General features: G+C 42.7%; 1 protein-coding gene across 1 annotated transcript in view; it reads right to left on the bottom strand.

The window, feature by feature from the left end:
* Positions 1-9,285: 9,285 nt before the first annotated feature.
* Positions 9,286-14,496, bottom strand: part of SLC26A4 (solute carrier family 26 member 4) — a 50,717-nt gene continuing 45,506 nt past the window's right edge. Inside the window, exon 21 of the mRNA XM_059170805.1 lies at positions 9,286-11,583. Within this exon, the coding sequence (XP_059026788.1) occupies positions 11,560-11,583 (24 nt within the window). The 3' untranslated portion in view covers positions 9,286-11,559. The remainder of the gene's footprint in view (positions 11,584-14,496) is intronic.

The following is a 14,496-nucleotide window of genomic DNA, read 5'->3' on the forward strand; positions in this document are numbered from 1 at the left end:
TGTATCTTCTTGTGGCTTGCTTCATATTAGGGGTCTTGGGGTCAGACTCACAGTACGCAAGTAAACAATTAACAATTAGGACTGTAAATGCTAGTCTAAATGATCTTACCTAAGATCAAGTGTAGAACTGTCAATGACGTGAAGGAAACAGAGCAGGGCAATGTGATATCAAGCACCACTATGATCTGAATGTTCATGTTCCCCCCAGTATCATATGTTGAAGTCCTAATCCCCCGAGGTAATGGTATCAGGAGATGGGGTCTTGCGAGGTGATCAGGTCTGAGGACAGAGCCCTCGCGAATAGTAAGATCAGTGCTCTTACAAAAGAGACCCCACAGAGACCCCCTGCCCCCTTCCAAGCTATAAAAGACACAGTGAGGTCACTAGAGCGTGTGAAGTGCTGGTAGATCTGACTCAGTGCAGAGACGGGAACTGAGGTGCAGAAGGGGCAGGGATCTGTCATGCAAGTGGGGGAGTTTGCGTTGACAAGAGCAGAAATACACCTTTTAAAGCTCTTCCCCTTAGCTGTAGCAGAGTCACTCTGGACTCTCCCCTTCTTCTGTGATTGTTCCTTCCCAGTCTCCTTTTCAGACCCCTTTTTAATTGTGGGTGACAGCAGGTTCTGTCCACAGCTGTCTTTGATCCTCTACCTGTTCCAAAGACCATTGTGTTCCTAACCACACTGGCCTAGACCACTGGACTTCACACTCTCATGCACCAATGCTGAAATGCAGATACATATATTTTTTAATCTCCCCAATTCTATTTCTAACCCAGACCTATCCTCTGACCTCCTGATTAAGCTGCTTATTTGATTCCTCCACTTGGATGGAAGCTTCTTGAATTTAACATGTCCAAAACTGGGATTCTTGGGTCCCCCTACACACACACAAACACACACACATACACACACACACACACCAAAAAAACCAACACTAATGGTGGGGGGAGAGCTGCTCATTGATGGCCCATATTTCAACTCTGCATAACCTGTACCCCCATTCTTTTTTTTAAGTGATCTCTACACCCCGCGTGGGGCTCAAACTCACCACCCTGAAATCAAGAGTCACACGCTCCACCAATTGAGCCGGCCAGGTGCCCCCCTTTCTTTGATGTACCCCATTCTTTGAGACAAACTTTGGAAATTCTTTCATTCTCACGTAAGTTTCATAGTGACAGCACTAGAGCTCTACCAGTTCTCCTTCCTTCCCTAGACACTTGGAAGAATGCTATTTACCCATCTCCTTGCAGTCAGACTCAGTGACGGCAGTCACCGTGGCCACTGAAGTGTGGGGGAAATTGCACATATGGCATCTGCGTGGAAATATTTAGGAACAGGTGCACAATTCTCTTCAGTGTCTACCCCCTGCCCCGCTGCTTTCTTTGTCCCAAAGTTATCATTTGTTGAGATGCAGATGCCTAAGATCAAAGCAGCCCAGAATGCTGAGCCATCGCGCGTAGGACAGTTGCCCAGAGAGTCATCTAGACCTGTAGCTCACGGTGAACAAGGAAAAAAAATGAAAAACACTGTTGTCTAAGTCCCCGAGATTTTTGCTGTTTTTTAATTCTGAGGTGTGTGCGTGTTGTGTATTTGAGGTTACTGCACTATAATCGAACCTATCTTGATGATATAAATGCTGTGCAAATGCATATTTAAGGGGCGCCTGGGTGGCTCAGTGGGTTAAGACGCTGCCTTCGGCTCAGGTCATGATCCCAGGGTCCTGGGATCGAGCTCCGCATCGGACTCTCTGCTCAGCAGGGAGCCTGCTTCCTCCTCTCTCTCTGCCTGCCTCTCTGCCTGCTTGTGATCTCTCTCTGTCAAATAAATAAATAAAATCTTTAAAAATAAATAAATAAAAAAAAATAAAAAAAATAAATGCATATTTAAGACACAGCTCTTCCAGCCTCCGCTTCCAACTAGCTGACCACCCCTGAGCCTCTCCTAAATAGAAATTCTGGAACTGTCCGTGCCCCAAAACCCTCTTCACCTCTCCCGAATTTCAGTTATCATCACCATCCACTTAGTCACTCAATCCTGAATCCAAAAACAGGGATTATCATAATGCCAACCCCTTCCTCATGCCCACAGTCTGATCACAGAGCTTCCCGGATATCTCAGGTCTGTCCTGGACATCTGCAGTGGCCTTCTTCCTGTTCCTGCTTCTGGTCTTGGGATACACAGGATACTTCCAAGGTCAGAAGTTAACAAAGAGTCCCTAGGAACACTTCTGCCTCCCACCTCTGACCCCCAGCCACCTACTTGCTCAGTCCACAGGCAACCACAGTGACTGGATCTTTAGGTGCCTGTGCAGAGCTAGTTGCTCAATGTCTGTGTATCTGTCAGTCATCTTCCAGAGACACACAACTGACCACCTCCCACTTTAAAGCCTTTCAATAACTTTCCGTTAGATTCTGGAGTGTTTAGGACCCGGCACTGGCAGTCTCCTCAGCCTGCTGGTCTCTCAGTTCCAGATAACCCCCTTCTCTGTTGAAACTGTTCCTGCCTCTGGGTTCTTCCCTATGCTGTTCCCTCTGCTTGGACAGTTTTCCTACAGATCTGTGCATGCTAATTCTTTCCTTAAATATTACCTGCTCAGGAAGCGTGCACAACCTCCTCACCCCTGTTTTTCTCTATCACAGATGGCCCCCTGCTTGTCGCCTCCCAATCTCTACAAGTAGTCCTCATATATTTACTGGGATTTTCACTTGTTTATTGATCATCTCCCACATTAGACCGTAAGTTCGAAGAGACCAGAGGTTGTGTCTGTTCTGTCTGGTTTATCACTCACTGTATACCCCGCTTCTAGCTCTGTGCCCATCACAACATAGAGGCACAGTAAACGGATGGATGGATGGATGGATGGATGGATGGATGGATGGATGGATGGATGAATGAGGTACTGATGGGAAAGTTAGTGTCTGAAAAAAGGGGGGGAAAGGCAGATGACACTAAAAAAGAAACTAGCTTCAACTATGTAAGCAGGCAAATTTGGCCTCCATACTGTTTCTCTCCAGAGTACAGATTTTAGATTTTAATCCTGAGCTTCCTCCCTGGTGTTTGGGCGTGTCTCTGGTTAAGCCAGCCATCCCGTGCAGAAAGGGGAAGGTGAGGAAGAGAAGAGTGAAACATCGCTCCTGAAGTTTGAAGGCCTTGAGTTCTCTGGGAGGGGTTGGTTTCCACGGTTTTCCAGACCTTGTATTTTGTCACAGACATCTAATAACATCTAATAAACAGAGGTATTAGGCAGTCACATCTTCCTCTGTTTTAGGGACCAAAAGTTCTGTTTGTGTTTTTTTATAAGCAAGTAACACCAGAAAAGGCAGTGACTCCCACACTGAAACAGCAACATGTTTGTTAGGAATGTTAACTCCATAATCTCAAATCAGTATCTACTTCTGCCTTAAATGTTTTAATACAGCACGAGTTTTCCTCATTGCTTTTATGATTACATTTATCATTCTAGATAACAGAATACTAAAACTGTCTTAAGGATAAACTGGAAAAATAAAAATCACATCCCTTGAACAAGCTTTTCAAGTCACAAAAGCTAATTAATATGTCCATTTTCATCTGTCACTCTCTCCTTGGAAACCAAACAACAAAGCTTCATTCATCTACTTTAATTTCACCTTTGGAATTTATCTCTAGGTGTCCAGGTCAGCTGATTGGATTAGCTAGGTAATGGGACCCAGCCATTTGGCCTTTATCTCTTACCAGAGTAGAGGATAAAATCCAAGCTCCTTACTGTGCTCCATAAGACCCCTCATCACCCGGCCCAGTTCCCCACACCCACCCCGGCCTCACTGCTCACCACTTCTTCCCTTACTCAAGTGGAGAAAGGTCATGGGCTCACAGGTGTGTTGCAATGGTACAGATCTCTCCTGTTCACCTGAATATTTCTGTTCCAGGGTAGAGAAGGAAGCTCGAGCCTCCTTTTATATATGGTATAGACAGGGAGAATGGGTTCAAGGATCCTGCTCTGCTAGATTCACCACAAATGGAAGAGCAAGGAAATGAATTCACCTGGAAAGGGGTAGGGTTGACTGCTTGGATCAACAAGGCAAAGATCAGAGGCCCTCCTCAGCCATGCGGCAATGCCACCATGTTCACAGGTGCTTTGAAGGGCACCACAATGACCCAAATGTGTCTCCCTCAAATTTATATGTTGAAACCATAATCCCAAAGGGATGGTATTTGGAAGTGGGACCTTTGACAGGTAGGGGGTCAGGACAGTGGAGCCCTCACGATGGGGTTAGTGCCTTTACAGGAAGAGGCCAGAGGGCAAGCCAGGTGAGGACAAAACAGGAAGATGACCTTCTGTAAACGAGGAAGAGGGCACTCGCCAAAAACCTGACTATGCTGCCACACTGATGTCAGACTTCTGGCTTCCAGAACTGTGAGAAATAAATGTCTGTGGTGTAAGCCACCAGCGTATGGTCACTGGTTACAGCAGCCTGAACTAAGGTAAGAGCCTTACCTGGTCTCCCTGGAGACTCCGCTGACTTGCAGTACTGGTCGGACAGGATGTGCACCATTCTCTTACATCTGGACAGTGACCTTCAGATGCTCCTGCCGTGAGATGTAGAGCTTCTCCATGACTGGGATAGTGATGAGTAAAGACGGAAAAAAAAATTGCAAACAGATTCTAAAATAGATTATTAGGTGGTCAACTTATCTAGGCTGTAGGAAGTGTAATATCAGAGGCGCTCTCAGAAACAAGGCCTCAGGATATCCTTGTTTGGCCTGAAGTCTGGGAGTGGTGCAATGTGAAGAGGTGTATCTGTGCTTGGAGTGCTTTTTATTTTATTTTTTGAAGATTTTATTTATTAGAGACAGAGACAGCATGAGCCTGGGGGGAGGTGGGCTGAGGAGGAGGGAGAAGCAGAGTCCCCATTGAGCAGGGAGCCCCAGGACCCCGGGATCACGACTGAGCCCAAGGCAGATGCTTAATCAACTGAGCCACCCAGGCGCTGCTGGAGTGCTTTTTTAAAATGGGCTCTCAGAAGGAATCTTGTGTTAAAGATAGAGTTAAGCATCTTGATTGTGGTGGGGTTTACATGATGCTGTACTTGGGATAAAACTGCACACAGCTGCACACATACACATACACAAAGAGTGTATATATAACTGGCAAAATGTGAATAAACTCTGTGGTTTGTACCAGTGTCAATGTCATGAGTTGTATATTGTACTTTTTATGGCTATGCCAGATGTGAACACTGCGGGAGGCTAGGTGAAGGGTACGGGAGAATCTGGCTGTACATTTCTTTGCAAATTCCTGAGAATTTGTAATTATTTCAAAAAGTTGTTTTGTTGAAGTTGGGCAGGGATACTCAGAATACTGGCACACTTGATCTAAAACAGTGCACTTGGGGATGACCTTCAAGCTACATCTCATGCAAAAACAGTTCCTCTGTGTCCAGGCCCAGAGATGTCCCTGAAGAAAAGAATGAAGTGTGCTGCCTTCGTCAGCAGATTGAAAATGAGTTTAGAGCCTAGCAGAGCCTCCAGCTTCCTGAAGCTCTTTGTGCATCAAAGTGGATTCCCCAGCCCCTCTTCTGGAAATCTGTAGGGTGAGCAGGTAGATAAGGCAGGTGAGCTGTGGTAGGCTCCAAGAATAAGCCCAGGAAACTCTGAACCACTGTACACTAATCTGACCATGATTCCCAAACCATACTGGCCTTCTTTAGAATCACTGCAGCTTAATTCAGTCTTCCAGCAATATTTATTAATCACCTACTATGCACCCGGCACTCTTCACTCCTTGCCTCACACCATATACCCAAAATCAGCTCCAGATATGTGTCTAAATGTGAGAAATAAAATTCCTATTAGAAAACATAGGAAAATATTTTCCTTATCTTTGGGAAAGATTCCTTAAAATATATACACCACCCCCCAAAAAAGCTAACCATTAAGGAGAAAAATAATAAATTGAACTACATTAAAATTAGAAAGGCACAATTAAGTGTGAAAAGGCAATCCACAGAATATGATGTGGGACTGCCAGCAAGTGGTCAAGAAAGAAATCTTGAGATGTTTTCAGTGCAAAAAGGGACTTTTCTTACAGCACAGAAACAGGGCTGGTGGGTAGAAAGAGCTGCCCTGGGATTGTGAGGAATGACGATTGGTTACTGGGGGTTAGGAATAGCATAGGTCTCTAAGGAATTTGGAAGCAAGCCTTCCAGAACCTTGAGGGGCTAGCTGCTGTTAAGATAAAATTATTTACTACTGTCTAGTAAGACACTAGCCATGAGATCCTTCAGATGTGTATCAGTGGGTCATATGTTTCAAGGATGATTGCTAATTTATATCCCGGGGTGGGAGATATTCATGATTATCAGAGGGATGTAACACCAGAGCAAAGTTACAGTTATAAAACATTAAAGAGAGTCTTTGAGGGAACTGTAGGAGTGTTACAATCTGTGTGCTTCAGGAATCCTGCCTGGAGACTGGGAGCTGCAGCAAAGGCCAAGCTTTGCTCCTTTTTCTCCCATTAAATAGAATAATGTATTTGTAATGCATATTTCTACCTGCTGGGGAGAACAAATTTTCTCTGCCCTTCAAGATCCTTCTAGCTGGTCTAGTAATCAACTTGATTAAAGACAGCTTAACAGAAGAAAATTTAATTTAATTTCCTACATATAGGGAATCCACACAGATGCAGAGATTCCAAAGACAGGTTAAAGGGGTACATATGTCATTCAACTAAGGAGAAGGGGATAGGAGTCTGGCACCTCAAAGGGATGGAATGCAATTGACAGGAAGATGAGAAATAGTAAATGATCGTTAAATGTTTGCAGGGTCACTGAGAAACAATGGGACACAGAGGACTTTGATCAAATAGGCCTTGCTAGGTCTCTCCTTGTCTACTGTACCTAGTTCATATAATATAGTTATCTATGATGATAGCTTTCTTCCTGGAGTAGGTCTTCTGTCTAAATTGTTTTAGGCAGTTGTGGGGGAGGTAAGGAGCTTTTCCTGAATCTGCTAGGTTTTAATTGCTTTTAACTCAAAAATAATCTTCATGCCAAAGTGGACCATTTTGGGACAGCCTACCCTTGCCCCATACACAACAAGGGATTTGTATCCTTACCATATAAACTCTTATGAGGCCATTAAAAGTAGATGACAAAAAGAAAAATTGGCAAAGGGCTTGGGTAGACAATTCCCCAAAGGGGATATTTAAATAATAATAAACATCTGAGGAGACACTTAACTTCTTTAGTGATTAGCACAAGGCAAGTTAAAACCACAGTATGATACTACTACACACCCCACAAGAATGGCTCAAATGGAGGGGCACCTGAGTGACTCAGTTGGTTAAGCAACCTCTTGATTTTCGGCTAAGGTCATGATCTCAAAGTCCTAGGATTGAGCCCCTCATGGGGCTCTGCGCTCAGCAGGGAGTCTGTTTGAGGAGTCTCTCTCTCTCTCTCTCTCTCTCTGCCCCTCCCCCACTCATGCTTTTTCTCTCTCAAAAAATAAATCTTAAAAAAAAAAAATGGTTCAAATGGAGAAGAGACACAAATCAAGTGTTGACAAAAATGTGTAGCAACCAGAACTCTAACTTCACAGCTGAAGGAAGTATAAATTGGCACAATATTCTGGAAAACAGTCAGCCGTGGATACTAGATGTCTGGTGCAGGGTCTGCTAGAGCAGAATGTGTGCACGACCCAGTGAATCCACCCCCAGGTGCATACTTCAAATTGTGCCTATGTTCACTGAAAAACAACAACAATGAGAATGTTTGTGGCAGCACTATTCATGAAAGCCAAAAGATGCACACACAAGTGTACACAATCGGTAGGATGGATAAGGAAGTGGTCGTGAGTCCAGATAACAGATGCGTTCCAGCAGTGAGAACGGATGATTGCTGCGTGCAGGAACGTGGATCTCACGACTGTAATGTTGAGTGGAGCGAGACACAAAGTGGGGGGAGAAATAATATTCTTTGATTCCTTTTATTTGAAGTCCAAAAAAACGGGCTTGAGTGATAGACCATAGAAAAGGCCCACAGTGACCCCCTGACTGAATCCAGGGCAGGCCCATCGAGCGACCAACCTCAGAACATCTGTAGACCCTAACTGACCAATGGGCTACCTACAAGTAGGCAGTTACCAAAAAAGTGAAGATTCGATATGTTGCCATACCTCTTTCCCTTCCCCCTTTAAAAAATGCCCCTCATGGCAGAAAGCTTCTCCTCTGCTCTCAGGCCTGCCACTCCCTTGGGGCATATTCAATAAACTTGTCTCCTTTGTTCTTCCTCAAGTGAATTTTTTCAACTTCCCATGCCATCAGTTCCACCTGATTCTTGCTCCAGTTTGGGGGGTCCACATCCAACCAGACAGACACCACATTTAGATCACACAGGTGTTAGTAGTTACCAGTAGAGAGCTTGAGAGGGCTTCTGAGCTGCTGGTTATGTTCTGCTTATTGACCTGGCTGCTGGCTATCCTGGTATCCTTGTTTTGTGGAAATTCCTCAAGCAGTACACTATACTTTGTATCCTTTTGATATGTACATATGTTGTACAAGTGTGATAAGTTTGCTTAAAGGACACCTGGGTGGCTCAGTCCATTAAGCTACTGCCTTCAGCTCAGGTCATGATCTCAGGATCCTGGGATCGAGCCCCACATCAGGTTTCCTGCTCAGTGTGGAGTCTGCTTCTCCCTCTCTCTGCCCCTCCCCCCACCTGCTTGTGATCTCTCCCTCGCTCTCCCTCAAATAAATAAATAAAATCTTTTTAAGATTTTGCTTAAATTAATGAAAATCATTGCACAAAATAAACTGGAAATACTTGGGTAAGAATTATAAGAATTAACTGAGATTGGGGCACCTGGGTGGCTCAGTCAATTAAGCATCTACCTTCGGCTCAGGTCATGATCCCTGGGTCCTGCATCGGGCTCCCTGTTCAGCAGTAAGTCTGCTTCTCTCTCTGCCCCTACCCCCTTTTTATTCTCTCTCTCTCTCAAAAAATAAAATCTTAAAAAAAAAAGAATTAACTAAGATTATTCGTAACATTGTTATTACATTGAAAAGCCTTTATAAAAAGACATTGCGCACAAATAGAAGTGGAGCTATATTTTAAAGTTTTATTTATTTTTATTTGAGAGAGAGAGAGCATGAGAGGGAAGAAGGTCAGAGGGAGAAGCAGACTCCCCATGGGACTCCAGGATCATGACCTGAGCGGAAGGCAGTCGCTTAACCAACTGAGCCACCCAGGCACCCCAGAAGTGGATCTATAAATAATATAGCAAAATGATGGCTGATGAGAGCAATGGCAAACTGAAAATGTAGCTTTTTTATTATATTTAATAGTCTTGTTCAGAAAGGACACATCAGAGTAGTATGAAAGGCTACTTTACATTTAATAAAAAATATGTGCAAATATTTCCAAATGTACATGTTTGATTTTTTTCATTTGTTATTGAAATTCATATACAACACTGGAATCTTATTCTATAGGTTAAAAACATAACAGAAGACAACTTTAATTTCAAGTAAAATTTCCATTGACAATACAGATTTAAAAGTATGGTTACTATTCACAAAATGCACAGAAAAGGCAGTATTCCTAGAGTGTGCTTGGGAAACAAGTCAGACTGTGTTCTTGTAATAGTCACAAGTGGACCCAAGATTTTACAAGACTCTAGCCTTATTGTAAAATAAACTTTGGTATTTCCTTCAACTAATTAAAAAAAAGGGCAGTGCACATTTCCTCTATTAAACAGAGGTATTCATCCATTTTCTGCAAGACTGTTCTATTCACTCTTAGAAGATGTGTCACTATTACAGGCAGGTATTGATGTGGAAATGGGATAATATCATAATCCTAGTTAGGCTGATCCCAACAGGGGAGATATCTGTTCCATATCAGCAAAGGATAGTACAACCCATGAGTGAAAGAATATTGTTGCATTGCAATCCATAGCAACTCACTCCAATTCCGGTATGCAGAATGATTTGGGTAAGGGGAAATGACAGTGATGTTTTAGTGAACCAGTTTGATATGACCACTGATAATAATCCTTCAGAAGTAGATAGCCTGTTTCTGATCGTATTTAAGAAACACAGAGATAAGACATGATGCCTTTGCATAGCTGAACACATTTGGGAGTTTCACACACTTGTGCCAAAGGTACACTACAAATCTCAACCAGGCAAAACAGTGTCTTAGTTGGGGACCTGCATATTTCTTTCTCCCTAGAAATAAAGTACAACTTCATTCACTGCGGTGTGATATATGGTAATAGTCCTCAGGACTAAAGTCTATATATTATATATAATACCTAGAAAACCATTGGCACTCAGAAAAGATTACGTAAAAATAAAAGATACAAAATGTTCTGGTTTAAAATATGGATTTTTAAAGACCTATGTATTTTCAATGTGTATATTCCAAACCAACGTTTTGTCTTTTGATATTAAGTTCATTTAGAATGTTCTGTCTTAAAAAAAAAAAAAAACATTTTAAACATAGACTTATATATAAGATGTTCACTTCTTAAATTTTTGGGGGGGAAAGGTAGTCAGAATTCTGTTACAGATCACTGGACATGCTGCTTAAGTTTTAGACAAAAATATGAGCTCAGTCTTATATCAAAATTTTTATGTTCAAAATAACACAATTTTTGCATTATATTTTAAATAGACCATACCTCTTTATACCTGTACATAATGATCATTCCTACAAACTAAATTAAAGCTACATTTTTAAGCTGGAGACAATCTGTCATATATTTTATTTGATCTTAATTGTGATCCATGACTATTATCATACCAAAAAATGACTTCTACCAACCACAATAATCTTATTGCTTTGCTTCTCTGGATCAGTGTTTGTAAAACAGATCAGCCTGGCTCTATAGTTTTTAAGTGAATCTTTTTTTAAAAATTTTGAGCTCTGTTTACATATCTGGTCACGTATAATCACATTGATTATTAAGTACTAAGTTTGCATTTTAAAAACTTTGCTTATGCATTTACTAAAAGCGACTTTTGAAGACTTTGATTGATAAATGTGTTAATTAAATTTCTGCAGTTATTCAGTGTGACCCTACACTGTGACCAGTGCCATTCTTGGGTATCCAGTTCAGTGAGAAATGGATTTCTCTTTATGACAATCCTTCCTGATTCACCCGCCCACGGAGGCTGTTGGGGCACACTTATCCCAACTAACAAAGGGACTCCAGTACCCACGAGAACACTGTCAGCAAATCTGTTGGGTGGACGGGGGAACAGCAGCATCATCACATCAGCAGATCTGGACGTGACTAAATCACCTGGATAATTCTCCTCACCATTTTGCACATTTTAGAGGTAGGCTATCCATTTTATAAATAAAGCCTTTCCAAAAAATTCTTAGTGGTTCTCTTTCATTGACTAAGAGGTTAAAAAAAAAAAAAAATCAAAGCGTTTTAAAAATCGAATGGGAAGAGAATGAGTGTTTCAAGTCCAAAGAAATAGTCAATGCAGAAAATGTTTGCATAGAATGACATCGGTGGGTGAATTCTGCCTTGCAGTTCTTGCTTATAGCAACCTCCTGAGCCCGCTTTCAGGAAGCAAGACTACGCATAGCCTGTGGAAATGAAGGGGAAACAAAGCGTTCATACCACCGAATTCTCCTTGAGTCTACGTGCTCTTTGTTTTTTACAACTATGATTTGATAGTTTGGCTTACTCACATTTGCTCATCTTGGGTGTGTATAGGGTAAAAACTTTATTTTGTACCTCATTGTTCTTAGATTTATTTAAAAGCGAGACGTACTATTGATCAAGCACTTACTATGTACAAGACACTATTATTCTTTCACATGCGTCCTTTAATTTCCACAACTCTATGAAGTATTACTATTTCCATTTCATGTGAAGAAACTGAAATGAAGACATGGTCAGTTATCTTCCCCAGGCTACCCAGCCAGTAGGTAGTAGATTTGGGGCGGACACACGTCTGTCTTGTTCTAAAGCTCATACCCTCTATGTCAGGTACTAATGATGTATTCTATGTTGGCTAGTCGAATTTAAATAATAAGAAAATTTAAAAAAAAGAAACACAGCTCATACCCCTCAAAACCACTCCACTCTACTATTACTCCTTTGCTACCCACAGAAACCTTACCTGAATGACCCTCTTATCTGTTACTTGGATAATGATGCCATTAGTTTATGTGGCAATCAGAAAATACTTCTGTAATGTGGAACTTCTTAAGTTCCATTTTTTTTAAAGATTTTATTTATTTATTTGAAAGAGAGAAAGAGAGAGAGAGCTGAGAGGGGAGAAGGTCAGAGGAAAAAGCAGACTCCCCGCGGACCTAGGAGCCCAATGCGGGCCTCGATCCCGGGACTCTGGAATCATGACCTGAGCTAAAGGCAGTCACTTAACCAACTGAGCCACCCAGGCACCCATTAAGTTCCAGTTTTGTTTTGTTTTTTGTTTTTTGTTTTTTTAAGACTTTATTTATTTGACAGACAGAGATCACAAGTAGGCAGAGAGGCAGGTAGAGAGAGAGGAAGGGAAGCAGGCTCCCTGCTGAGCAGAGAGCCCGATGCAAGGCTTGATCCCAGGACCCTGAGACCATGACCTGAGCCGAAGGCAGAGGCTTAACCCACTGAGCCACCCAGGAGCCCCAAGTTCCAGTTTTTTTTTTTTTAAAGGTTTTATTTATGTATTTGCCAGAGAGAAAGAGAGCACAAGCAGGGGGAGTGGCAGGCAGAGAGAAAAAGCAGGCTTCCCACAGAGAAGGGGGCCCAATGTGGGGCTCAATCCCACACCCTGGGATCATGAGCTGAGCCAAAGGCAAATGCTTAACCTAATCACCCAGGCGACCCCTTAAGTTCCAATGTGATGAGTTCTTACTTAGCTAAAACTCACTAAGCTGATGGACTAAGGACACAGGACCTCTGATTTTCACCCTAACAATGTATTTTTCCCCACAAAAATCTCTGCCTGTCATCCACACTGCCTGATTTTACCATAAGGGTTTGAATATTATTTTTCTCAACATCTTTTATCGAGATCTGGAGTAAGGCAGAGAAGGCACGCTGATCAGATTTGTATATGATAGCAAGTAGATGGGTCATTAATATGCTGGGTGATGAGTTCAGGATTTGAAACTACAGTAATAAATTAGAACCAACAAGATGTAATCTAGCAAACATATGCATAACCCCGCATTAGGGTAGAAAGCCAATTACATAAATATAAAGGGGGAGCCTACCTGGGCCATAGTTTGTATAAAATGCCCAAGTTTTTAGTTGGTCCCTGCTCAACAGAAGTCAAGGTTTTGAGGGGCGCCTGGATGGCTCATCGTTAACCATTCAAATCTCGGCTCAGTTCATGTACTCAAGATCGTGAGATCAAGCGCCCCGAATTGGGCTCCAGGGTCAGCAAGAGTTTGCTTGTGAGTCGTGCCCTCTCCCCTTACCCCTCCCCCGCTCACTCTCTCTTTCCCTCTCTCTCTCTCTCTCAGAGAGAAACAGAAAAAGAGAAAAAAAGAAGCCAAGATTTTGATGTGGCTGCAATGAAAATAAACACATTTTAAAGTCGCAGGAACAGACGTGTCTCGACAAGATCAAGGTCGGTCGTGGCTGTGTACTCTCCTCACTGACCTGACTCCACCTGGGATTTTGTGTCCTGTTCTTGACAGAGAAGCACTGACAAATTGTGTGCCCGTGAGGAGTACCAGAAAGGGAACAGGAGGAATCTCGCCCGGAGTGGAGTCCGGTGGACCCATGAGAGCTTCTCTCAAATACGTAAGGGCTGGGCGGTAGGAGGGCTTGTGTTGCTGTGAAGGCGGATATTAAAGAAAGGCTGCATCTAGTTTTGGAAGCAAAACTAGCACTTGGCGACATCCAATCACGTGACAAACTCCCTTGAAAAGCTACCGTTTGCCAATATCTGGAAATGTTCACGTACAAGCTGAGTGAACATCTGTAGGGGCTACGATGTGGATGTCTTATTCCAAGACATCTTTCAACTTTAAAATTCCTGTGATCTTCCTTTGTTGGTCCCACTTTAATTGGTGGTGGAGCCACAAAGGTCAGTCAGATACTATTTTTAGGTCAAGGTTCCTAGAAAGAGTCTGACGTCCCAAGAGCATCAGAAATACATGGAATCGTGGGGCACCTGGGTGGCTCAGTGGGTTAAGTGTCTGTCTTCAGCTCAGGTCCTGATCTCAAGGTCCTGGGATCAAGCCCTGCTCAGCGGGGAGCCTGCTTCTCCCTCTCCTTCCTGCTCCTATTGTCTCTCACTCTCACTATCTCTATCACAATCGATCTCTCTCTCTCTCTCCCTCTCAAATAAATAAATAAAATCTTTCCAAAAAATACATGGAATCAGTTTCAGTTGGAGGGTGTGTCTTGTTTACCATTATCAGTCAGGTGAAGAAAATTCTGTGAGGTTCCTCCTGTCCCTCACAAACTTCTGAAGTTTATAAAACTCCCCGGTTAGAAATTCCCTCAAGCCATCTTTCCCCCTGCCCACTTTCCTGAGG

Source organism: Mustela lutreola, chromosome 4 (assembly GCF_030435805.1).
Source record: "Mustela lutreola isolate mMusLut2 chromosome 4, mMusLut2.pri, whole genome shotgun sequence".
Classification (NCBI taxonomy): Eukaryota; Metazoa; Chordata; class Mammalia; order Carnivora; family Mustelidae; genus Mustela; species Mustela lutreola.